Source organism: Pipra filicauda, unplaced genomic scaffold, assembly GCF_003945595.2.
Source record: "Pipra filicauda isolate LSUMZ 115617 unplaced genomic scaffold, ASM394559v2 scaffold161_size1661140_pilon, whole genome shotgun sequence".
NCBI classification, from domain to species: domain Eukaryota; kingdom Metazoa; phylum Chordata; class Aves; order Passeriformes; family Pipridae; genus Pipra; species Pipra filicauda.
In genome coordinates this window covers 1,262,443-1,288,587 of record NW_024104118.1, presented here as the reverse complement: position 1 = coordinate 1,288,587, position 26,145 = coordinate 1,262,443, and the positions used below count along the sequence as shown (strand labels likewise).

General features: G+C 40.1%; 1 protein-coding gene across 3 annotated transcripts in view; it reads right to left on the bottom strand.

The window, feature by feature from the left end:
* The window catches only part of SCAPER (S-phase cyclin A associated protein in the ER), a 142,251-nt gene that overhangs the window by 42,786 nt on the left and 73,320 nt on the right, over positions 1-26,145 (bottom strand). For all 3 annotated transcript variants that reach the window (XM_027712175.2, XM_039379267.1, XM_039379268.1), the window contains 2 exons: positions 24,851-24,977; positions 6,912-7,027 (listed from right to left, as the gene is read on the bottom strand). In XM_027712175.2, coding sequence (XP_027567976.1) covers positions 6,912-7,027; positions 24,851-24,977 — 243 coding nt within the window. The remainder of the gene's footprint in view (positions 1-6,911; positions 7,028-24,850; positions 24,978-26,145) is intronic.

The following is a 26,145-nucleotide window of genomic DNA, read 5'->3' as shown; positions in this document are numbered from 1 at the left end:
TCTGCTCTCAAAACCTGTACCAAAACTTACACAGAACATCAGCCAATTTCATGATTTGGAGATGTAATATTATTTTTTTGTGGCTTACAGCTGTAGCACACAATTAACTTGGGTATAAGGTCCCTTTCCTGGCATGACCTGCAAGACAAAACCCCTGTATGAGTCACTCACAGCAATTCCCAGGAGCAGGTTCAGGGAGGAGCTCCCAGCAGTGCCTGGGCAACCAAAAGAGCAGGAGAAACTCCTGATAAACCATTCTACTGACCCACTGGGGGGAAGAGCTGACAGATCTGCAGTGGTCAGAACACAGAATCATAAGCACATCACACACAGTGATTTCCATCTGCTCCAGTTAAAGGGTTCTCAAAACAGGACTTGCAGGGAAACAGGGACCAGCCCTATGGAATATACTCACAAAGAAGATTAATCTGACCGGAGAGAATCCTTTTTCAGAATAAACACAAAATTCATTTCTTGAACTTTGCTTACTACAAAAGCTATCACTGTTAATGTACAAACACACACACAGACACACAACACAAATGCATCGTAAATATATCCAATAATAAATACAGATGGCTAGACATTCAAGTTGTTTGTCTAAAGTAAACCAAAAAGAAAAGAATTTTTACTTTGTTGGGGTTTTTTCGACATGTGAAAAAATGTGACTCAGTTCAAATGAGCTGCATAGAAGAAAATAAATTGTGAGCACTGTTGAAAGGTCATACAAAAGTGGGACTGCAACAAACACCAAGTTACTGTAGTGAAATCATCAAAGCTGGTATTTCACAGAACAAGCTGCAGACTGATTCAATATACTTCTAGAGACGAGTTTTACGCTTTATCTTTCTCCTGAAATATTTTATGAAACAACAAAATTATTTGGGCAATAAGGAATGCTGCTTTACCGACTGCTGTGCTCATCACTGAGGCATCTGGTCACTTAGCCTGGCTCCCCAGAGCTGAAATGGAAGCACCTCACATACAGACATTGTATTTCTCAAGCTAAGAAAAGCCAGAAATGCTCAGAGGCCAGAAAAATTAAGAGTAAAACTTTTTTCATTTGTATGTCTGGATTGTCTTTGCTTCAGTTGGAGAAATAATTTTGAATTTAGAAAAGAAGCAAGAGAGCATTTATAATTTTCCTCCTTTTCTGAGTACCACCATATTACCAAGACATATTATTTTACTGTACTGGTAAATAATTTTACTCTGTCTAATTAAATCAGTTTCAATCTCCAGTTCACATGATGTGTAAATAGTATTAAGTAATTAATTTTTGGTCAAAGGCAGGTTAATTTTCACCTATTTCACCTGATTTTTACCCTACAGATAATTCAAGCAGCATGTTTCATGTGCATTTATTAATTGCCTTGCAACACAATTCTCTTTTCCTATCCTGATTATATAAAGGTATTTAGTTCCCTTCCCTCATGCTGAAAAATATTTTCATTAGGCACTTACTTCTACCTTTCACAGAAGATTATTCCCCTGTGTAGGTGTATTCACAGGGAGAAAGAGATGAAACTATATTGGTAGTCTCTATTTTCTGTTGAGAAGATGCTTAAATCAGCTTCTCTCATTTTATCAGCTCTTCTAAAATAAACATCAATCCTATTTCAATATAAACATTATAATTCATCCAAAGTGTCAAATATGAATTTGTAGGTTAACTTTGACAGCACTTCAGAGTTCTGAGGTGATTTAGTTAAATCACTGCAATAAATGCTTTTTGATATATGGGATCCCTAATTCCTAAGAGGATCATTTATTTTACATTTGAAAACACAAGAACTTCCCACTTTACTTAAGGAACAAATTCTGCGTGGTCTCGTACTTCCCCCGCTGAACCTCGGTGTCAGAAAGAATACTCGTGTTTTCAGAGGCTCCAATAATGCAGTTTGAAAAGGTGCTGTAAGCAAATGGATGTCAAATTAATTTTTCAGCACAATAAAGAGGGCTCATTTAATTGATACCATAAGCTTGCTAACTACGGCTCGTCTGAACGCATTCTGGTCACGGCCCCGAGCCCGCGCCGGCTCCACGCTCTGCCTGCAATTCAGCGCTGGCGGTGTCGGCACAGAAGTGTCCCCAGGTGGTTCGCAGTGTTAAATGGCAGATTAAAGACAGCACAACTAATTTCTTTACTTTAATCTTATTAAGGGAACAACAGCTGTCAACTGTCACCATTTCTGCACGAGGCCTGCGAGACGAGCGAGGGGCTGCGAAAGGCGGAGGCAGAACTTTGTTTAAATGCACGTTAAATGTGCTGGGGTGGGAAACTCAACGCATTTCCAGTCATTTTCTTCCCTTTTGGAAGTTCTTAGCTGCTCTTAATTCCAAACCTGTTATCTCAGGAGATATCAGAATCAGTTGAAAGCCCAAAGCCCGAGGCTCCCGTGAAGCAGGTGGTTATTGATTACTGATGTTGCTCTAAACTTTGTATCACACTCACAAATCAGCTTTACAGCTCTGTAAACCCCAGCCCCACAGAAAGGCTGCCCTCTGAAGCAAGGCTTTCCTCCAGAGTAAATCCAATTATAACACACTCATTATGGTACACAAACTTTGAGACATAACAGAAATCTGTCCTTAAACTAGACAAAAATATGTTACATTTATTTCGCATGAGTACAAAGAAAAGGAGGGGGATTCCTTTTAATCCAGCTAGATCTCAACAGTTTATATGTCTGCACGTGAATTTCTTTTATGCCAGCACATCTTCACTTTCCTCAATTTGCCTGATATAAACAAGTTGACAAACTTAAACTTTTATTAAAAATACTGAGGCATCAACAGGATGCAACCACACAAAACTAATCCACGACAGTGCACCAGGATACAGAGGCAAGAACTTAACCTTTGCTTTACAAAAATCAGGGCATCAACATATAACAATTAACCTGTTTCAAGTGTAAAGCTTTTCCTTATTAATTACAACTTCTGAAGACTATAAATGAATGTGCTTTGATTACCAGTGAAGAAAATAATCCAAAAAGCTCCATTTGGCAGTGAAATAATACAAACCTAAACATTATCAAATTTAGACAAAACTCAGCATCAATTCTGCTTCAAGACACTTCCAAAACCAGAGAGAGTTTCAATCTGAAATGCTACTGTACTTATGAATAAACTGTTGGATGACAAGTGACAATCAAACAAGTAATTTGCCCCAATATTTACAGGTGGGATAGAATTTGGAAGTTTTTTACCAAAATTCTCCAGTCCGTGGCTTATCAATCATTTCATTGCAAGACCTGGCTCTCAATCCAAAAGTTTCATAACATTTTACAGAGCTGCTTTCAATATTCAAACTTGTTCCTGTATTGCATATGAGGGCAACATCTCTTCATTCCTGAGCCCTGAGCCCGAGATCCAGCTGAGACAGACAGCGGGAATATATCATGGGAAGGGACAGATGCTGCAGGTTTCAGATGTTGAACTTGCACAGTGGGCATTCTCTTTAGAGTGTCTTTATGTCCCTGTACCAATTACTGCTAATTTCTCTACCTGGAATAACCTCACATGAAAATGAGAAATCTTGTTCTGCACTTCATGTAAAAAAAGTTGTGAACAATCCTGTAAAACTGCATGAACAGTAACAGAGCAGCTTCAGAACTGTCTGCTCATAAATCCAAGTAAAAATTACATAGAACAAGGTATAAAACCAGTTCTTAGTTCAAAATAGTTCTTACTGAAAAAAGTAATTTGTATCAATTCCATCCATAATATTAGGGGGGAACTAATTTCTTTTTCTGTGTGTAATTACGGTTTGAGCTTTTTTATCCCGATAATATTTGCTTTAAATAAATGATGGAAGAAATTGTATGAATGTAAAGATACATTATAATAAACCTGAATCAAAGTATTTCACAAATGGTAATTAAACAAACCCTACAAGCCTCATTTGTTAGCAGGTTTGTTAGGTTGTCAAGGCCAGTAAGGTGTCACGGCACAAAGGGGCCAAATGAGTTGCCCATAGCAAAGGTGCAAGACAATCAAGGGGATGAGACTCATCTCTTGGCAATAAATTGTTTTGCTGTGCAGCTCCCATTTGCTCTTCAGTGGAAGTGTAAGAAAAATATCAAAAGGCTCTGAAGCCCCTAGAACTTCTGCTGAATACGGCTTATTTTGTGGAGAACTGAACAAATTCTGGAAAATTACAAAATGCTGCTTTAAGAAATAACATGGCTGGACATTAATTTTTATGTTAACACCAATAATAAAACTTACTGTAACCCACTGCTTTCTCTTTCCCTTTTTCAGTGATTTATTTGAAGGGGAGAAAAACTGCCCCAACACCAAATGTATCATCTGTCCCATAAATGTCACGTCTCTCTCTCTCAGCATTTCCCGTCCTGCTGCTCTAACTACCAATCTGGACAGTGGCACAAAACAACAGGCACATTGTTAAATCTTCTGATAATAAAGCTTTATCTTGTAGACATGGGATTAAAGTTCTGAGCTGCACCATACTGCCAGGATTTTGGAGAAAGAGAGATGTAGATAATAGCCCGTGTAATCTCCTCACCTACTTGTAAATAGCTTATCCTCATCACAAAGCAACAGACAAATGCCCAATTTAGGATGGGTACAAATGGTTAAACATTGCACAAGCACACAAACAATCTGAAGTACAGTAGTGTCCTTTAGCTAAGTGTATTTGGCTGAGGGAAGACTGGAGGGCAATCCATGAAAGGTCTTAATTCAGCTTCTTTCCACAGGGCTTTGCCTCGTCTTTAAACAGAGAAAACTGCTGCCTCCCTAGGTTCACATTTTAAGAAGTCAGAAGGTAAATGATATTTGCACAGAAGAAAGAAAAATAATTTCTAACTCATTTCAAAATTAAATGAGGAGAAATGTGATCTGAATTTTCTCCCTCATTTAAAGAACTACATATATTCCATGATTATCCTTTGGTTTTGAACCTCCCTCAAACACTCTGTATATGAAAAATCTGCTAAATCCTTTCGGTGAGAACACAGCAATTCCCATGAACATGGTTTGTGCCTGGTTCAAAGTGCTCATAGCAAGTCCCACCCTCTGGAACTGCTGCTCACTCTCAACAGTTGAGGTGCAGATTCTGCACAAAACATTCTCCTCTATCAAAAAGACCACAAAATACCAAGAGAGGAGGCTCTGCATCCCAGGCAGCAACACTGAGTTCCCTGGGACACTTCCAGCAGACTCCAGACTCCCTAAGTCAGACTCGAGCAATCAGAAAAATCCTGCAAGAGCAGCGAGCTTTAGAGAGCAAGATCCTGTGTCAAATTACGTGCAACTTGATGTATAACTTCCCAAATTCAACACTACAAACTGGAGACTGCACTCTGCAGTGCAGCTGAATGAAACGCTGTATTTCAGGAGGGCAGCAAAGCTCTTCAGAAGATGTTTTTAACACACAACGCTGTCAGAATGGTTTAGATTAATCTCTTTTCTGCCCCCATATTTCTTTTGAAAATACAACTAGTGGAAAACTTGTGTTAATAAAACAATGTTTGGAGAATTTTTATAATTCAGTCATGAACAGGTTCAGGAATCTGAGAAACCACTGGTCTGAAATGGGTATGAGATAGACAGCGACTGTCACAGGGAGGAGAACCTCTAATCAACTCTTTGGATGTGATTTGTTATACAAGGGTGGTTGACATGGGGCTTTATTTATTGGCACACAAGCTCCTTTGAGAACTAATATATCCTCAGACTGTCTAAGAAACTTCAAACAAAATGTCTGAAGTAATATAAACACAATGTTCTCAAACCTTCTCAACAAAGCAAGACTACTCCTAAAATGAAAGGACAAAAATCGAAGATATATAGAAGGTGCCCATTCTAAGAAATTAAGGCTAAATCTACACTGTGTGGGCACAGAGTGCAATCCTTTCCCTTGCAAAGTTTATCCCACATTGATGAGATAACTGAAAATTAGAGACTCTGTAAATCAAGGAGTCCAAAGGCTGTCCCTGAGCTGCTCACCATGGACCCAACTCAGAACTGTTCACTGCTGGAGCTGGCTGGACTTGCAGCAAGTGCATTCAGCATGACTGAGAAGGCAGGAATTTTATTTATTTTCTTTGAAGCGCAAATTAAAGATACTAAAAGCATGTTTTTTCCTCAGTGCTCTTTCCCAGCACTTCACAGCTGTCCTGCAACATATTATGGCCAGTTTTAATCCAGACTCTTGCAACGTAGTGCATAAATTCCAATTATTTCAATATTACAATATATCTACAAACAAATGACAACAGTGGTACACACCAGGATATCCTGGGCTTGGTTTCTCTTGTACTAAAACCACGCCCCAGCTCTGCTCTGAAAGCACCTATGTGCTTTTGACTGTACAAAAACTACAGTTAGAGATTGGGGAAAAGAGCATGCTTTTGAGTTATCAGATTTTGTAGGCATTCTGCTTAGTCACCACTTTTTTTTAGGGATTAGATATTTAAACCTCTCCATTCATACATTGTATAAAGAGGAATTTCTCTAATCCACAAGAATTTTGTTTTACCTGTTTGTAGGTAAGATGCAAGCAGCATCTTACAGCTATTTCACTGTAAAAGCAGTCAGACTCCAGTGAATTACAACCCTTTAAAAATTTCTCCTGCTTCCCACTAGAGCTCCTTACAGACTAACTTCAAAACATATGTATCTCCTCCTCTGTTTAACACAGTTTTGTCTTCTCTCATTTTGTCCAATTAGGGATGCTGCTGCTCAAATATATCAGAGCTCAAAATAGGAAACCAGAGGGTGGGTGGAAATGCCTTCCACCTTCCAGGGCAGCGTAGAGCACAGCAGGAGTTTGATTCCAAAGTTCAGCAGGGGACTGTGAGGAGAAGCAGCAGTGAAGCAGCAGATATGGAATGAATATTGGAGTGATTCTAAGTGGCAGGTGAGGGCCCCACCATACTCACTTGAGGGGGACCCGGGGAGCTGCGCTCGGGTTGGGGGGAGAAGTCACCACTTGCAGAACATTTTCGAGGGCAGTCAGTCCTCCTGCAGCCCGGAATGCTATTTTATCTGCTGTGTTCTAGGGAAACACAAACACAGAAGAGAACCAACAGAAATTAAAGAAATTGCTAAGCAAAAGGTATGCCTGACAGTTGTGGATCTTCTCACCATAGGAAGTCCTTAATACATTTATTTATCATGTTGAACACCTTTGAAAAACAGCATTTCACTGCTCATGCACTCCTTAGAGCAGGAGTTGAAATTCTCAGGTGTTATTTTTTTCAATTATCATATGTACAAGTATTTTTGTATTTTCATATTTACACATTTTCAAGTATCACATGTACCTATCAAGTACTACACAGGTAATACACTGGAATACCATATTTTCTGTAATGACATACGTTTATGGGATTTTAATGAAGATAATCTTTATCTGTTTACTATTATCTTTGTAACTGTATTGCTTTGCATATGATTTAAAAAAATATAGACAACCCCTAATATGAGTAGTGCACAAAACAGCTTAGGCAGATCTCTTTATCCTTGGTGTCCACTTGGAACTTCCACTTAGTAGAATTTTACTCTTAAACACCATCCTACCACTATTCTCACCATTTGCAAATGACTGAGGTTTTGCTGGAGCAGGTCCATTATTTTAGAACTGACACCCTTTTCCTTTCCTGCAAAATTGCTTTTATCTCCTACTGTTTAAAACAGGTAAGATCTTTTCTCTGCTTTTAAGCTGCTAATTTTGTATAACTTTATTTGCAGTTTGCATTTGATCATCTTGATTTTGTCAACCATTATGATATTCTAATTAATAAGGAATAATTTCTTCTTTTTTCCCCAATGCTGCAAGCACTTGGCATGTGGGAAAAAATGGGGAGTCCTCTATAAACAGAATTATTATTAGTCTGTAAAGAATGTATTCTACTGTAACAGACTGCATAGCAGAAAAAACTTCCAGTGACTGACAATAAAATCCTTATTTGAACCACTAGAAAAATAATTAACCAGCTACAATATGATTTAGATGGACTACATTTTTCTTTCAAGCCAACAGTTGTACCGTATTTAAGTTCCTAGCTACAGAAAAACTGTTCACAGAAGTCAGATATTCAAAAAGAAAATATTTTCCACAATTAATATGAACTGAATGTAGATTTTTTAGACAGCAAAAAGTTTACCTCTTCAAAGGAATAACTAGCTTTAAATGAGTGGAAATCTCTGTGCCAACTCACCAAGCAGTTAAGAAAATAAACCACTGATTTCCTACAGGCTAACTGATAAACATAACTTATAGCAGTTAATTTTAGCTCAGTTAGCCCAGTAAGTGTGCCTTAACTGAAGAGTTATTTTTGAGTTTCATTCATATATTCTTCCTCTGCTTCCTCTTCCTCCCTTCCATCTAAAAAAACCCCCCAAAAACCTGCCTCCTTAAGCCACCCTTGGCTCCAAACAACACTTTCCACTAAACTCCTGATAGAGCCGTAAGGAAAAGACCCAAAGAGCAAAGAAACAGTCGTGCTACAAATCATTATTTATTGATATTATTTGAGCACCTTTGGCTCACGGCCACAGTTCTCAAAGCTGCTCCCCCAGCAGAGCAGGGCAGCTCCTCCAGACAGAGCCAGGGGCCTTTCCAACCTATCCATGTCCACCTCAGCTTAGAATTCCCCAGGTGGAAAGAGGGATCTGGTGAGTTCAGGTGTGCATCTCCCCAGGGATGGACACAGGCCCTGGGCAGTGCAGGATCTCAGGGTCTGCCCGTGGCACTGCAGCACAACAACAGCCACGTGACGCTGCTGATTTATTTGCTGCAGCCTATTTGTTAGTGCTACTCCAGTCTGAAATGTGCCCAGCACTTTCCACTTCTCACTTTCCCTATTTCTCATGGGAGATTATGCCACAACCTATTAGCTCTCGTGGCAAGAAGTCTTTCCTGTCATTTAGACCAAATATGCCCTTTCTCTATTTCATCCCGTTACTCTTGAGTTACATCCCATTTATTGCACTCATTTTGTTTCTCCCCTCAGCAATTTCTCCATTCTTGCAATCATACACTGTTACATTTTCCTGCTTGGCTTATTTCTCAACTCTATAGTCTTTAATGCTAAAGCCAACCTTTTCTTTTATATTTTTTTAATGTAAACTTCTCTTAGCTGTGATTTTTTCCCAGAACTCCTCTTTTCTCCATAAATATCTAGTAGTGAAGTGTCCAGAAAGGAACTTCCCTCCCCCTGAATCAGTCACCAGAGCCACAGTGAAAGAAGCAACGTCTCCCTATTCTGAGAGGAGATGGTCATCTGTTCAAAAAGAATATAAACCTTTTGAAGCTGTTTGATTTCCTATGTGCTCTCCTTCCACTTCAATCTGGAGCATCACTTCTTTTATGGACAGACTTTTTTCAGGGTGCCTGGCTCACTTTTGTCTAATACTTCACTAAAAATACAAGTACACTTGTCAAAATACACATTTACATTTTGAAAACTTCCATCACTACTACAGTTTTCTATCAAGTAGAAGCAAGTTTGTAATCTCTCCTGATTTTATATAATTTACCCTTATGTCCTATTATTCCTTTCTCTAGAATACTCATAAAAATTCATTAGCACTTGACACTTACCCATCATGAAAATAAATGCACCTATGTACATGGAAGAGGGGTAAAAGTAAAAGTAGGACACACGCAGCAGCAAAGCTGGGGAAGATCCAGGAGCACAGTGTTTGTTCCCTGTGTTTACACAGGTCTACAAAACTGCCACGTAGAGATTAGGGATTCATAACTTTGGCATGGTATTTAATATAATTATCTCCAGTGATTCTTTTAAGATGGAGAACTCCAAGGGCTTTTAACCCATTTATTGGAAGACAGTGTTGATCCCAAAGTAGCTGCTGGTATGTGGTGCTTGTGAACGACCTTGGACACACTGCAAGTGTCCTGCTTTCAGGAATTCCAGGTTCAGGCACAGCTCCTTGGGCCAGGGGAGGTCAGGGGAACTGAAGGGAAAACAAAGCAGCAGAAGGGTCACTTGAGTATTGCACTGCTGATGTTTTCAGAGTGAACACTGTGGGACTACGGCACCAGAGGAAAGAGGGAAACCAGGAATTGTCCCTCAGCTGTCCATGACACAAGATCTCCTCCTGGTGAGCCATGGATAAAGAACACACAGCATTCCATCTCCCCAGTGTTGAAACATACTGTTATTCTGTCTCTGAAGCAGACAAACCATACAAAATACGTCTGAATTAATTCCTACGTGAGGCAATTTTCAGATTTTAACTATTTTTCGTATCTAAAGAAATCTTTCTTAGACCACAAACATACGGGAGCAAGGTATGTTATCCAACTTGTCTGTCTTTCCAAAATTAACCAATATCCTTGAAAATATGATCCAAACTCACTTAATGTCCTGTAGTGCTAAAGTTTTACGTTAGGTGGTACATATTAAAACATAATAGAAATGCAAAAGAAGGGGACTGAAGCACCTCAGTTGTTCAAAGCCCTTGTTCACATAATATTCTTATTTAAATTGGTCCCCATCTGAACCCGTGTCAGAAAGAAAGACCCTTTCAGGTAACTACAACTTTTACTCTGGTGACACTAAAGCTCTGAGGAGATCAGGCATCATGTGAGTATGAAAAATGATAGATCCTGTAGGGAATAAATATTAAATTCATATTTGAAAAGAGCTTAAACCAGCACTGTATGTTTTTGTTGTTTGAAAGAATCCTCCAGACTTTTAACATAGTCTCCCAAATGACTGAGCTCTCCTGTTTATGAAACCCATTTCATAATTTCACTACAGAAACTGTTCTTTGAGTGGCTGCACATTTAGATTTGGAGGGTTATTCAGCAAAGGCAACTCATATAACGGGATTCACGTTCTTTGAGTAACAGAAAATACATAAACATGATTTTACACATTGTTTTAAACAGTGTGTAAAGATTTAACTTGCTCATATATATTTTCAGAAATTCTCAACTACTTCAAATAATATTTTTAAACAATTTAACTTGTAAATACAGAAGGATTTCAAGGCTCTGACATTACCTGGTGACACAGGAGAGGGGAGACAAATGAACATGTAGGCAAAAATGATTATTACTGTCATCTATGCATTTTTTAACAGCGAGGAGGAGGCGGTGCAGAAACCTTGGGGATGCCACCTAGATGTGTCTTAAACATCAGAAAAACAAAACCAGAGATGCAGCCCTGAGAAGAGCAGACACAGCACTCCAAACCAATGCATGAGGAGAGTCTTGTTTTCCTCATCCCTGCCAGGCCCACCGTTGTGCAGTGCAGAGGTGCTGTCTGTCCAGGGGGAAGGCAACACAGCTGCTGTGACACCAAGTGGGTATTCTTAGTCTCTGGACCATCACAAACTTGTCATTTGAAGCACACAGTCTCCAACTTCAGAACAGTGCATGAATCAAGGAACTTAGTGGGAAGTGTGTGTACACTAATGCACGTGTTACACAGTAAACAGAAATCACAATAAATTAGACAAACCATGTAACCATTTTATGGATCGACTGTGAATTAAACGTGTTTAGAAACTTAAAATTAATCCTTTAAAAAAACATGTGTGACATACAATCAAGACAACTCCCTGCACACTGGGCAAGTGTGGTTGACTTATTTACCTACCTGTTACAACACCTTAATGGATCTGAATTCCCCTTCCCTCCTATGGCTTGAGTGACAACTGACTAATAGGATTACAGGCTCTGTTCCAGTAATACAGCTCAGCTACATGCCAGCAAAAAATGACAGCCTAAACCTGAATTACATGGCCTGGGAATCCATCCAATTATTAACTAAAGTAACTGTTATTACCTAACCTAATCAAAGGAGAAGCAGCTGTTAATCTTTGGTGGCCTGCAGTGTAGTAGCGGTCAGACTGGATGGACTGTCTTTGTACTTGACTCCTCCACAGACAATAATTATGTCCTTTGTGATCAAGAAGGAAGGGCTTCCTAACCTTTCAGACAGAGGCAGCAGATGGGGAACAACTGTTTGTGTGTTCATTAACAAGATAGGGTAGATTTTATCAGGACTTGGCATCTGTGGCACCCTCAGAAGCACCACTTACCCGGGGATACAAGTATGTTTGGCAAATTCGAAAACGAGCAGAGCTAAATAGAAAGTTCAATATAATGTTTTCATCTCATTATCTGACATTTGGTACAGGAAAATACACACAGCTCCGAAAGAGTGATTTACACATATGCCTCATCCTACTCAACATGGTCAACAAAGAAAGCCATGAAAAAGCCAACTGGCCTGTGCTGGTACTTGGCTGGGTTTTGTTGCACTCATTAAAGCAGTCACATAATATGAACTGTGGGCCAAAATAAAACCACACTGGGGGAAAATCTCTCATGTATTTGTACAAGTCAGTGGGTAATGCAAAGTAACACAGAGCGAAATAAAGCCAGCACCGATTTGCAACAGCTTTGGGATTGTATGTGCAGCACTCCAGGACAGAGGGGAGACCAAAACCTCTGTCCTGCTCTGCTGCTCCCCCCTGCCCAGGGCAATGGCAAACTGCAAGGCCTGGAGAACAGGAGAGACCAGGGCAGAGACATCCATCTCACCCGCAGGCACGACACAAGTACAGTTCAGTTTGTGCTGGGGAAAGTAAAAATATGGTGGGACAGTGTGGAAGAACCAGAATGGGAAGAGGATTTCTGACAATGCACAGGAACAGCTCATATTTGGACGCTGAAACCGGATGAGTTCAGGTAAGAATCAAATGATTTTTTTTAATGCCAGGAGTAATTAATGATGAGCATAATATACTTAGGATATGGTCGACTCTCAATCATTTGAAGTTTTTAAATCAAACCTGATTATCTACTGGAAAAATATGATCCTAGTTAAATCATAATTTATTAATTTGGTACAAGAGTTATTGGGTGAAATCCAATGTCCTGGACCAAAGTATTCACTTCCATACATTTCTCCTGTTAAAGTATTATTATTAGTTAATCAGTAGAGCACGATCAGAAATAATGCTGAGCTTTAACAGCTGAAATGATTTAATGTCAGCTTTTCCATCTCTGCTCTATGTGACTTTACCACCTCACATTTTGACTACTTGAAATATTTTTGAACTAATTGAAATACTTTGGTGTAAACTCTCCAAGACAAACCTCCAAAATAAATATTTCCATGTAGATTAAAAAGGAAATTCAGAAAAATTATTTTTCCTTCATCAACCCAAAGAATGCTTTCTGCTAGTCCTGCAGAATGTCCAAATCAGAAGCTGACCTGGAAAGCCTGTCTGGACAGACCTCAGGAACTAAAGCTGTTCAGAAGAAAATTTTTCCGATTGAAACCCAAATACTTTGAAACAGTCTGACTTCTATTTCTGAAAAAAACACACTAAACTTGTGCAACTATTCTACACTTTTTAAACTGTTCACTGAAGGAAAAAATAATAACTAATTAGTAAAATATAGTTGAAATCCACCTTAAGAATTTTTTTCTTTCCTTTTATCTGGTGCTTGAAGATTCTATCTAAAATGCCAGGGGCTAAGAAATGCAGTTCAAAGCTGCCTTAGAAAAACAAACCAGACAACTGAATCCTGGGCTGGCTCCTCCTTTTTTTTTTTCCTTTCCTCCCCCTTTAAATAAATACACAAGTATATCTACATGGACATACAAACCCACGGGTATGTCTGTGACTGTAGAAAATCTACATTCTTTCAGTAGTCCTCCAGACATAAAACTTTATACACTGAAAAGGACTGTAGAGTATATAAAAATAATATTTTCTATTAAAATAGCCAATTTTGTTCCCTTTAATACTTGTCTCTAGTGAAATTAGTGCTGTAACAACACTTCGCTCCATCTGAAAATCTCAAACTGGTTTTCAAACACGAGTGAATTCACCCACAATAAAATTTCAACCACTGAACATCAATGGAGAACTAGTTTAGGATTAAAACATGAACCAGAAGTGGCTCAGTAGCATTTGCACACCATTGGGGGGAGATATTCATTCACACTGAGGATGCATTGATCATGTGTTTGTAACACCTCCTTCCTCTGAGGTGCTAATGGGTTAAAGCCCCAGAAAGGAGGCCTTGAGAAATGCTCCATCCTGCCTCCTCCTGCAAAGCAAAGTGCAAATTCTGAAGCCTGAAAGCTGATTTTGAAGCCTTAAAGATAAGGCAGCTCCTCTGGCTTCTGTGTTTACCCTCCACACTGACTAATCTCCGTGGCTTCATCTAGAAGAGGGTGGTTACCAGGCATCTGATGGCAGGCAGGTAAAGGGGCCTGATCCTGCAGAAGGTGTTTCACTCCCTGCATAACACTCAGTATTTGCACACTCCTGAGCTCAGCCTCCACCATCTGATCCATCTGGGTAACACTGGCTTTTCACCTCAATAGCTCAGCTATGTTACCTGCAGCTTCACAGAGCACATTTAGTGCAAAGGAAGACGAATGTCTAAGAGCGACCAAAAGAAAGGGTGAAAAAGCAAGTGGCTGATACATCACTCAAACGCAGTAGAAAGATGAAGCTTAGCTTATTTTTTAACTAAATCAAAAATAAAAGGAGAGGTATTTAGTACTATACTCTCTGAAAGTCTGCTATTGGCAAGTAACTTAAAATTGGTTCAATACCAATACTATTGACTCTTAAGCCTGGCCTGAAAACACTAAATGTCCTGTGTGCATAAACCTGATTTCTGTCTATGCCATCATATACTCAGTTCATTTTTCTGCTTCCAAACATCTGCTCATGTTGTGAGGTTAAACCAAATTCGATAAACTCCTTACTGACCCACTGTATGATCTCACTGAGCAGGATGAACCTTATTTACCCAATTTCCTTCCAAGTTCTTGCAGTGGCTTTTCAGTTCAGTGGTAAAGTCACAGAGGCACTCTATTACACTGCTGTTGACAAGGACAGGACCCTCACAATCCTGATTGTGAAGCTTCAAGTGTCAGGGAAAGGCATAAAGGAAAGACAGGCAAAGGTAAATTAGTGAATTCCATGCTACCTGTTCAGCTGCTTTCATTCACGCTAAGCAGCGTAACAGGAAACACACACTGTTGTTTGGAAAAGTAAGAATTATCTTTATATGTATTTTGAAAGACAGCACTGCAGCATGTGCTTTTATTAAAAAGAAATGTTTAGTCTATTTATAAATAACAGAGCATCTAGTAAGTGCATCAATTAATGGAGGAAAGTGAGGACAGAGGTTTAAGTCTAATACCAGGAACAACTGCTCCTGGATCTCCATAGATGGCTCCATTAGCTGAGGCCAATTTGACTTTTTCTCATTATTAATCTCATAAACAGAAGTTCTCAAACAGGTAAATAAAAAGCACAATGATGTGATCTTGTCCTGTTGTCTCTCAGCATTTGATTGGACAAGAAATTGCACAGCGAGTTAGGAAAGTCGGGTATCTCTTGCAACACTGAATCTGAAAATCCTATGGCTGACAGGTCACTACTGAGAGCTGTCAGCCACTAGAAAGCAGCACTGATTTCAGCTGAACCTAAACTACAAAAACCAGAGCAATCCAAACAAACCTGAAGGTATTAAAATGATGTGGGAAAGGACACACGGAGAGGGAGCAGTGGCTGTTTAAAGACCCGTCGTGCGGTCAAGAGCACTTGAATTCCAAACACAGCTTTCACCCTGATTGCCTTGGGTGCTCTCTTGTAACCTCTTGGACTATTTGCCCACAACCCCATCTGGACAGCTCCTAAGGGCCGTGGGGCACATAAACAGTGTGGGTTTGTGAGGTACTGCAAACATCAGAGCAGACCTCTGGGTGACACGTTCTCAAGTCAGAAGTGACGGTCTCAAATCACTGTTGAATTTTAAAAATACTTCCAAGAAAATATGTCTATAGATATATCTTCAGACCAAACTAAATAAAACCTTAATATCCTTAAAAACTATGATAATCATTACTTTATCATGATCTCTAAGCTGGTGTCTGCATTTTCTCATGACTGAGAAATCGGTGTCTGGACTTTAATGACACTAAAACATATCTCTTGTCCTGTAGTGAAGAAACTTTGCATACCTTGGAATGCAGATATATCCATTATATCCACTCTGATATGATGTATCAGTTCTTAACTGATGCAGAAGCCTGATCTCACAGCAAAAAGCCACAATTACTGCAACACTGGAAGCTGACAGCATTTAATTACATCCCACAGCAGTTTTTAACTACATCCACTGTGCACAGAAATCAACCTCCAAATAATCTTGGAGTAAGAACACTGCAGAGCTTATCTGTGAACTGAACTTGCCTTTTAATACCATGTCCAGCAAACAAGTTAAAAAATATTCTGCGGCTGACCTCTAGTAACAAGTTCCTATTTATATGTTCATCTCGAGAAAAAGGTTAATCCACAGATTACAGAAACTCTGGGCAAATGAACTGATGATATAAAGCTGCCTGGTCCAACCTGCACCACAAAACACACACCTGACCTATTGACTTCCTCCTGGCAGTGACAGGAAAAGGCTGTTTGGGTGGAAAATGCTGTCTGAGGAGCTCCTCCTGTGTTTGCCCCCGGGCTGCTCTCTGAACTCCCAGCCCCGGGCTGTGACTCTCAAACCTGCTGCTGGAGCTGACAGAGGAGGTGACGGTTCCACTACCAGGAGCAGCTTGGACTCTGCAGATGAGCTGGTAGAGGCAGGACAATATGGATACTCCAGGCTTTGAACACTGCTGAACCTTCTTCAGGTTGTGTTTTAGAGGCATTGTCCACCACTTGCACTCAGTGCTGATCATCTGTACATTAAAATTCTCTAATCTCTCAGGTAAAGGGTTTAAAGAAGTGAATTACTTTTGAGGAGGGTTATTTACATCTCAGCTTCTCCATCAACTATATCTGCTTTATCAGTTCTGGAGTTCATGCTCTGCCTCAGGTTCTGTACTTGATTAATATTTGCAACAAAGAAAGCATAAATACAGAATTCCCTGTTACCCTCTGTGTGAGCAAAATTATTAGATTTTTGGTGGCAATATACAGAGTTACAAGGGCCTGAGTTCTAGTTTTAGCTGGTAAAACTTCTTTTTTAGTTTTAAAAAAACTGGTTAGTTAGTTTTTTAGGTTTTAAAAAACCTCATTTTTAAGTTTTGTAATTCAACACCCTTCATAAAGTTTGGATTTTGCCTTTAAATCGTTTTTAAACAGTTATAATTCAGCTTTACATTTGATTAATGACTTCCCTTCATGTGACATCACTATAGCTTTGGAACTGGCTACTGCAGGAGTATCCCAAGTTGAAAAATTAATGGATGGATTAAAAATTAAGCCATTCTTTGCACAGAAATACATCATATGTTTAGCTAAAATGAACCTCAGAGTTTTAACTTCTCATTATAACAAATAAGAGTAGCAATTACTTTCACAGAGAACAAAACCCACAATGATGAAAGCACAGTTAAGGCAGTGTGTGAGCGTTTATTTTGCTTCCTAAAAATTTTGGCCACGAAATGCCCACTGCCTGATATAAAAGAAAGCTTTTTGGTGTAAACCAGTGCACTATGCACCAAAATCTTCCCATGGCCAGGAGCCAAAAGACACAGCTCATGTAAGAGAAAGGCAGCAGGTTACACACGACAGCCCCAAAGGCTCCGCGGGGTCCCGGCGCAGCGTCACAAGGGTGGAGGTGGAAAGAGCACAGGACTGATGGGGGCTTGGAGGCCTTTCCAGCTTGTTCCATCCCCAGTCACGAATTTGCCTGGGCAGCTGTGCCAGAGCTCAGCCCTGCTGCTGGTCCCCTGCCCGTGCTGCACTGCAGCCAAGCTGAACTGCTCCAGGCCTGGCCGGGACACCCCGCTCTGCAGCACCAATCGTGCAGGGAGCACGAACCACAGGGGCTCTCAGTGTGCTGCTCAGCTGTGGGCATGGGGCTCCTTTCTTTGTAAGTGGATACTGTGCACGTGTGTACTTCTATTTTTCCTACAGAACTGGTGGCAAGTTTAAGTCTTGTCAGGATATACAGTGATCATCCAGGTAGGAATTCTCATGCACCCGACACCAGCAGGCAGGCTGCTGGGAGCAGCTTCGTGGGAAACAGAGCTGTGTCATTTCTAAGCACAGTGACACCTGAACCCGATGTCAAAAAGAAATTCTACTTCTAAATAGATTTATTACTTGTAAGGATTCAAAGGATCTGCTGTTGGTTCTGCCAGTAGTGTCCTCTAGTGGAGACACATCGGATGCTCAGAAAACAAGCAAACACAAGGGGCTGAGCCCAGAAATCATCCTGCCAAGGAATACAAACACCTCACAGCCACAAACCTGCCTATAAAAGCCTGCAATCTCGACCAAGCTTTTCATTACTATAATTAAGTATTACATTACTTAAAGGTAAATGTTAAATAACTTTTTAAAGTTTCGGTCCGACTGAGAAATGAACCCATTGTGGGGCTATACAGAATAAATGGTATATTAAACAATATACAGATAACGTGCCTGTGTGTGTATGCATGTATATATATAAAATCACAAAATACAGACAATGTGGGTAAAGCCACTAGTCCATGATTTAGGTAAATTCACTAAAATAAATAAAAAAAAGATGCTTTTTCGGACTTAGGTAACATGGTGACAGATGAGCTGCCACCTCCAGTGATTCCTCCAGCCCTCCATGAATCCATGTATCAGGTTTTATGCTAGGTTTCTTCCAGAGGTCTAAATATCCTTAACACAAACTTAATTAGTGACTGCAGCCTAATGCTCTGCTACTGAAATGAGCAATCTGTTCTATTCACAGCTCCCAAACTCCTTTACTGTTCTCTTCTCTCCATCTCTTCCTTTTCATACAGTCAACCAAAACAATTTAGTAGGGGGAAAAATATCATCAATATTGCAAAGATTACTGAATCATTGCTCCACCTGCTAACACTCCTGCTTTCTTCAGGGCCACTGATCATCCTTGCCTCCATGGAGTCTAGCTGATTAACAGAACCAAGTTCAACTTGGATCAATTCTTTTTAGCCAAAATTTAGGTATAAAATTTGCTGCTTCTAATTCACACTTGACAATTTTCTTCATTTAAAAAATAAAACCCACAAACCTCAAGCTATGGCCCGTGTGCTATAAAGACAGTCTGATTTTTCCAGAGATGTAATGGAGCATAAAATACACTTCCTATTTATGTCACTCTTGTTTAGCTTATGAACTCAAGTTTCCTTCAAAAATTTGATATCAAATTACAGTGTCTTGTCTAATACTAATTCAAGGTAACACAATTATGTGCAGCAACAAGGCCACATCCAGTCCAAATATAATCAATAGTAGGTTAAGAAAAGCTTAAAGGTACATCATTGCCTTTCAGCTGGTCCAGAATTTTATTCTATTGAAAAATAAAATTCAGCCATTATATTCAATATCTTTCAATTCTCTCTGATGGCTACCCCACTCTGCTACATGAGGAACACACAGGTCACCTGCAGCACCAAAATTAAAAGTGTAAGAGTTTCAAAATCACAATTCCCACTGTATTCTTATATATCCTTTAAGTAACAATACTGAGTCTTTATAATGTACAGTACTTGCTTCTAAAATCTATTTTGTCTGTGTATACATGCCATATATATATTTATATACACATACTCACACATATATACACGGGGCAATTTTAAATCTCTGTAGGGACATTTGAAGAAACTTACCACGAGCAATACAAAAGCTCACATGTGCTCCATTCCCATACATTAGTTCTTCAACAGTTTTTAATTTTATTGTTTCAGTTTCTGATGATTAAGAGTTTGTCCTATTTGGGGGGGGGGGGGAACCCCTCCTCCCCCTGGCTGTGGTCACCATACCCAATGGGCCCAACAGTTTAGAGAATAAAACATAAATACAGGGCCTGAGTGTGCTGTTAGAGCCAGCCATTCCTGACAGTCTTTACAATGGGATAAACACTGTCTGTCTACAGTCCCCATGTATTTGAAAGCTACGACAAACATTTTACTGAAATGTAAATAACTGACATCACCACTGCTGAAGCAGGAGGCTGAAAAATCTCTCTAAAAATCCCAAACCCAAAAACATTGCCTGACAGAAAAAAAACCCATTAATGGTCACTGAGAGAGCATGTTTTAGAGGTCGTAAGCATTGAGATTCTTTTTTTTAAAAAAGGATTAAACCAGAGCAGTCAATTACTGGCTCATATTCACACATTTTTCTGTTACAAAACTATTCCTTTTCTAAGGAAGTATATTTTCCCCCTGAAATCTGTTTCCAGTAAGAATACTATTCTGAATTAGTAGTGTAAATAACTGGATTGAAACTTAGCCTGCTGGAAAGCAGTTACTTTTAGATTTACATGAAGAGAGTTGGTAAGTAATTATAAGCACTGTGGCCCAATCTATTAAAAGCCTCCTCTTTTTGTTTCTGGTTCCACTTTACTACCACACTTTAACAACTTGTTTTGCACTTGCTATTATTTACTGAGATTTTTACAGCACCTAGAGAGCCTGAAGGAGATCAGGGACACAGCTATCCCTCAAACCCATACGAAATTAGAGTAAGTTTTATCAACAGAACCAGTGAAATCTTGTTTGTTAGGACTTTGTGCCTTGTGAGGACATGGGAGCTTCAGCTGTACTGTGTTTGGGATGGGACATGGATCAAACCTCTGTCCTGCCCCTGAGCCCTCTCCTTGGGAGCAGAGCTGCAAGATCTTCAGTCAAATCACTTAGTTAAAAGAATCTTAAAATTTGTGTTGTGGTGAAGATCTTTTTCAAACTAGTGATCAATAAGAAGGATCATATACAAATAATTCCAGTTAAGCAGATTAGCTGTTGCAATTGGATTCCAAAAATCACGAGGTTCCCTCAGAGTTGCACTGAATCTCTGTCATATTCCCAGTCAGATGGATGAGAGACACCTTATGGGCTTGTCTGATGTCACAAATAAGTATCGTACAAATTTAACTGAAGTGATTTAACTGCAGTGTTTGAGCTGCAGCTGAGCCAGGTGAAAAGGCCACTGCCCCCAGCTGCTGTCCCCACCCTCACTGCCAGCAGCATCCTGCCACGTTCCTCAGAATAACAGTGTCTGCCAACCCTGCCCAGCACAGACTGTCCAAACCCACAAGAAATACCTCTAACATTTAAAAGTGGGACTTTTAAAACACGGAGCCAAACCCGAAGCTCTAATAACAAATTTTAGGAAGAACTTTAGGGAAGTGATGTTCTGCCAGCAAGTCTAAGGATGACCATCTGAGAGGCAGCAACCTCTGACCCAGGTCAGGGTCACAGCCTTAGAAATGTATGCACTTCAGGCAGCTTAATCTCTATATAGTAGACACTTTTTAATCAGTACATTTTTTAATCAGCAGGTTTTTAATCAGTCAATGTCACCTCTTTACATTGAGGGAAATAAATGATAAGCATAAGCAAGTTAAAACTGTACCTGCAGTCCCACTAACAGGATATACAGCTTTCAATATCCTGGTTGCTACAAGAGTTCCCTATTACAGGACATTTCTGTGTGAATGCTCAAGTCAGACTGGAGCAGCCAATTCAGTGAAACACACTTGCCCCTGGTGATGGATGTGTAAGATTAGTCCATCAAGGAATGAACATGCAAAAAAATAAAAAGAATCGTGGCAGAAAAACAGTTCTAGCTCTGCTGTTTCAAACATCAGGTTTGCCTTCTGTAAGAGGTTACATGAGTTTTACTTTGAGCATCAAAGGCTGATTCATGGGGGATCTTAAACTGAGCGTTATCAGATCTTATTAAGAGCTTGAAGAGTCCCATATGACAATCTGCCAACCTCAGGCCAAGGCCTCCTGGGAACATTTGCACTCGTTCTGCTGTTGTGGCTCTGTGTGTGTTTGTTTTCTTACTGTACTTTTAAACAAAGCAGAGGTGAAAGTGAACACAACTTCCTTCCAGGATTTCTGCCAGTAAGGATGAGATGCACAAAACTCAAGGACTTGCCTTCCAACAGTGTAGGGCACACCCAAAGCAGCAGATACACCTTGGGGACAGCACACCAGGTGTATCCAACACCATCAGGATTTGTGCTTCCTACCAACGCGAGCAAGGACACGAGACCTGAGGGGTGGAAGCCTATTTAAAACTGGAACCACGTGGTGGTTTATGACCTTATAGTACCTCTTATGTATATTTAATTTAATACACGTGAACCACAGGTTTCATGTAATTAATGGCCATGCTCCAAGTTAGATCCTCAGAACCTGCACTTCAACTTGCTCATCCTTAGACTTTGCAAATACTTTTCCAGCAGAGGGTGCAGAGCTTCTAGTGGTTGTAGAGCTTCATCCAAGTAAGCCAACATGGGCATATCAAGAAGTGTCTGGAGTTCTGACAGCTACCTGAAGCAAAGCAAAGCAACATCTCTTTCATTTGTTGGCACTCAAATCGTGCCCTGGATTCCAAAGAAAAGCCGAGTTCCATGGGGAGCCGGCAGCAGCCTCATAATTCTGTGTTAAGGAGAAGCAGGTAAGGTGTTGCAATACCAGGACTCCAAAAGAGACAGTGGTTAAGATGCATCTTTGCCCAAGAGAGATATTCCTTATATTTTAATATTTAGAGGACACACTGATATAAAAACCTTTTCGTTTGCATTAAACAAACTCTTTTTGCTGTTTTGCACTTGGCCCCAAGTGCAGAACGTGCTTGTGTCCAGCAGACCAGGAAGGCAAAACAAGAGCAAGTGAGACCACAATAATCACGCAGGCATGTGGCATCCTAGAACGTTCTCACACTATGACAGAAGTTCAGGGGTGAGAAAAAGCCTCACTCAGCACTGTGGAACACAACAGATGAAGGCTGAGTCCAACCAGAAATTGTCAGAGTGATTGCACTGTACCTGAAGGCAAAACCCAGTAAGACAGGGCTGCCAATCCTCTTGTGTGGCTTTTTTTGTGATTCACGTTTGCATAAAGAATACACCCAACCCTTTAATGCTGTTTCAGCACAGTCATGGGATTTCTAGTGAGCTGAATAACCCTTTCTTCTGTTGAGAAATTTAATGGCATTTATTTTTCTTATTTACTGTTACCAAGTACAGCTCAGTAATTTATTTAATGGTTTGTAAAACAAATCTTTATTTCCCTGGTGAGCCTGTATAAATAAATTTTTCAGGCCGTGTAAACCATTAACAAAAGAAAAATCCAATGTTTCACAGCATGAATGAAAAGAGGGTTTTGTGGATCAATTTTATTTTGTAATATTTTTGCACGACTTCTGAGCCCAAAGAATTTCTAGTAAGTGGCAAGGATCTATTGTAGTGAACCCTGGCCTCCCTCAGGGCAATTCTTTATTCAACCCAGGCCATTAGCAAGGGTAAATCAATGTTATCAGCTCACACACACTGACAGCTTGTGTGGTTCCCACTCCCTCGTTTCTCCCCCCACATTAGGGTATATTTTTATGCTCTCCAGGGAAATTCAATTAACAGTGTCAGTCTCCTCCTCTCAGCCCATGACTGACACCATCAAGACTCTTTTCACTGCCCACTGACATGTAAGATGTGTCTGCTGATTTCTGGACTCCCAAGTTAACAAGAGAATTACTCCCCACTTCTACAAATGACCGTGTCTGATCTGTGCCGTAAACACAGCGACAGCTACTGAAATCAATCGGTTTTGACCTTATTGATTAGGACATTCAGATATAAAAATACTTCTCCAGTGGCTGAGTAATGCTTTGAGGGTAAAAGCCCAAATCAACAACAAAATAATGCATGTCTGTTAATAATATCAAATTTAGCTGTTAATTCCCCACTGCAGACTCAACGACCAGCAAAATGTTGTGAACAATTAATGACTAACACTTAGCTGCAATTCACAGCATGTTAAAAAATCTCAGCAAACAACTGCTGGTAAGAGGCTGGATACAACTCCACTTTCCAAAGAGTTTCCAAGAATTATTTAGACAACTTTTGAAACAGATACATCTTTTTATAGTAGCTAGGCAACAACACGATTTCTGTATTTTGAAATAAAAAAAGATTAACTTTTCAATAAGTAATGCAAACACTGCAAAATTTGGAAATGGCACAACTCTTTCAAAAACACTACTAAACTTGATGGACTAAGAGAAGACATGTAAGGACCCCATGCAGCCCAGGCAGCCTTCAGCAGTTAAAAGCACGTGCCACTAGTAATTGTGTTCCACACTAAGTTGTGAAAAGCATCAAACAGAGCTCTCATTTTCACCAACACCGACCCTGAACCATAATGATGCAGCCCCTTCCTCAGATTTCAGTAATTTAGTTTCTCTCAGAACTAATTTTCATTATTTCTTGATTACTGATAAGAAAGAGAAGTATTTTCTAATGGTTAGAGAGAGAACACAACATAATGTCCCAGCTGAAAGCTGAAATACTCTGTGGTCCTAATGGAGCAAAAAATTATATTACAAAACACAAAGCACTGTGGTAGCAGACTGACCATGATGAAACAGTAAAGAAGATGCAAATGCTGTGCTATTAACTGAAAAAAAAAATCCAACATTTCCCATAAACCAAAATATGCTGTACAATCACAGATTCAAAAAAATTCAAAACATAGAAATATCCCATATATAAGCACATCAGCAAAGACCTGCTGGCTTTGTCGTAGCTGGGAAAACTGAACAGATTTGTGCTCCAGCAAAGCTGGCTCCAACTCTTTCCTCTGTTCTCTGCTAATTGTTTGTGGATAAGCACTATAAACCAGATGGCTAAAATGACCCAGGTTAAAAAAAATCCTAGCAAAAATACAGTGGGGGAAAAAAAAATGAAAAGTCTAACAGCAGAAACTGCTTGTTACACAGGTCACTTATTCATCCACATGTTTAAAACAGTCCCAAATCCAAACCGATGAGATTGGAGGGCAACGCACTCCATAGGATATAAGTCATACAATAAAAGCCACAATACCTCTTTTTCCAGAATACGAGAGATCTCTCCTAAAGTCCTGTCCAGCCCAGGTACTTTGTTGTTCCCCAGTGAGCAGCTCTCCTGCATTTGGAGGTGCTTTAGAAGGTCTTTTGTCAGTCGCTGTAACCTTCAACAGAAAACAAAGAGCGGGTTAAGCAAAAACTCCTGTTAACTTTCACCTTTGTAATGAACCTCTGCTAATGATAAAGGAATCTGAAAATCTACGTAAAAATATTATAATTGTCTATTCTGACCAGCATGTCAAACATCCCAGGAGATACAGTCAGCTTGGAATGTCTGTGACACTTCACTATCTACTTTTTCAGGGAAACAGCACAGGAATAGTGTGGACAGTACAGCCATCAAGGTGCTTCTTTTTTAGCTATATTTGTTTCTGTTGTTGTTTCCCTATTCTCCTTCCACAGTTTATCCTGCTAGTTTTTGCCATGCTCCTTTTAAAATGGTTTCATCCTGCTTTGCTCCCACCATGCAATCATTTTGGCTCACTCAGCTGAGCAATTCACTCTCGAGATGAGCAAGGGAAACAGAACAGCAGATTAAACAAAACCAGCAAACATCACCAGGCTAATTTCTTATAGGCATCATAAAAGAAACGACTCCTCAGGGTTATCTGAATAAGTAAAAAGCAGTGGCTTTGCAGTCTACCTCAGAAAGGGCATTTTATTAATGAGGGTCAGTAATGAAGCCAAAATGCAGAGGTGGGAGAGACGCAGACTCACATGGGTTAGGTTTCATTTCCATTTTATATGTCTACCTCTGGGCTATTCCCCTTTGCTCTCCTGCGAGGCAGCGAGGAGAAATATGCAGTTCCAAGGCACCATTCTCTCACCCTAAGGTCTAAAACACTGCAGTCAAAAGACACTCATAGTTTATCCTTCTGTGCCTTGAATGTGAAGGCAGTAAGAGCTCAGGGGCACACTCTGCAGTGTGGGTGCAGTGCCGGAGCGGATACACTCGGGGAACACGGGCCCTCAGCTGGAGACTGGGAGAGGGCAGGAGGAACTGGCATCCCAGGTTTGCCAGGTATTTGTCAGGCACTGCCTCAGTACCTGCTCCTGGCTGCTCTGAGTGACAGGGACAGGGCTTGGTGGACCTTTGCTTTCATCCACTGAGCAATTTGCACTGAAGTGGGACAGAGCTGGGAGCTGAGCAGGATGAGTGGGAGAAACAGTGTTGTGACCAGAAGCCAATATACAGAAGTCTATAGGAAGGAAAAGAGAGGGGAAGGGTAACAATGCTCATAAAATGGAGATATCAGTGTAAAAGGGCCAGAA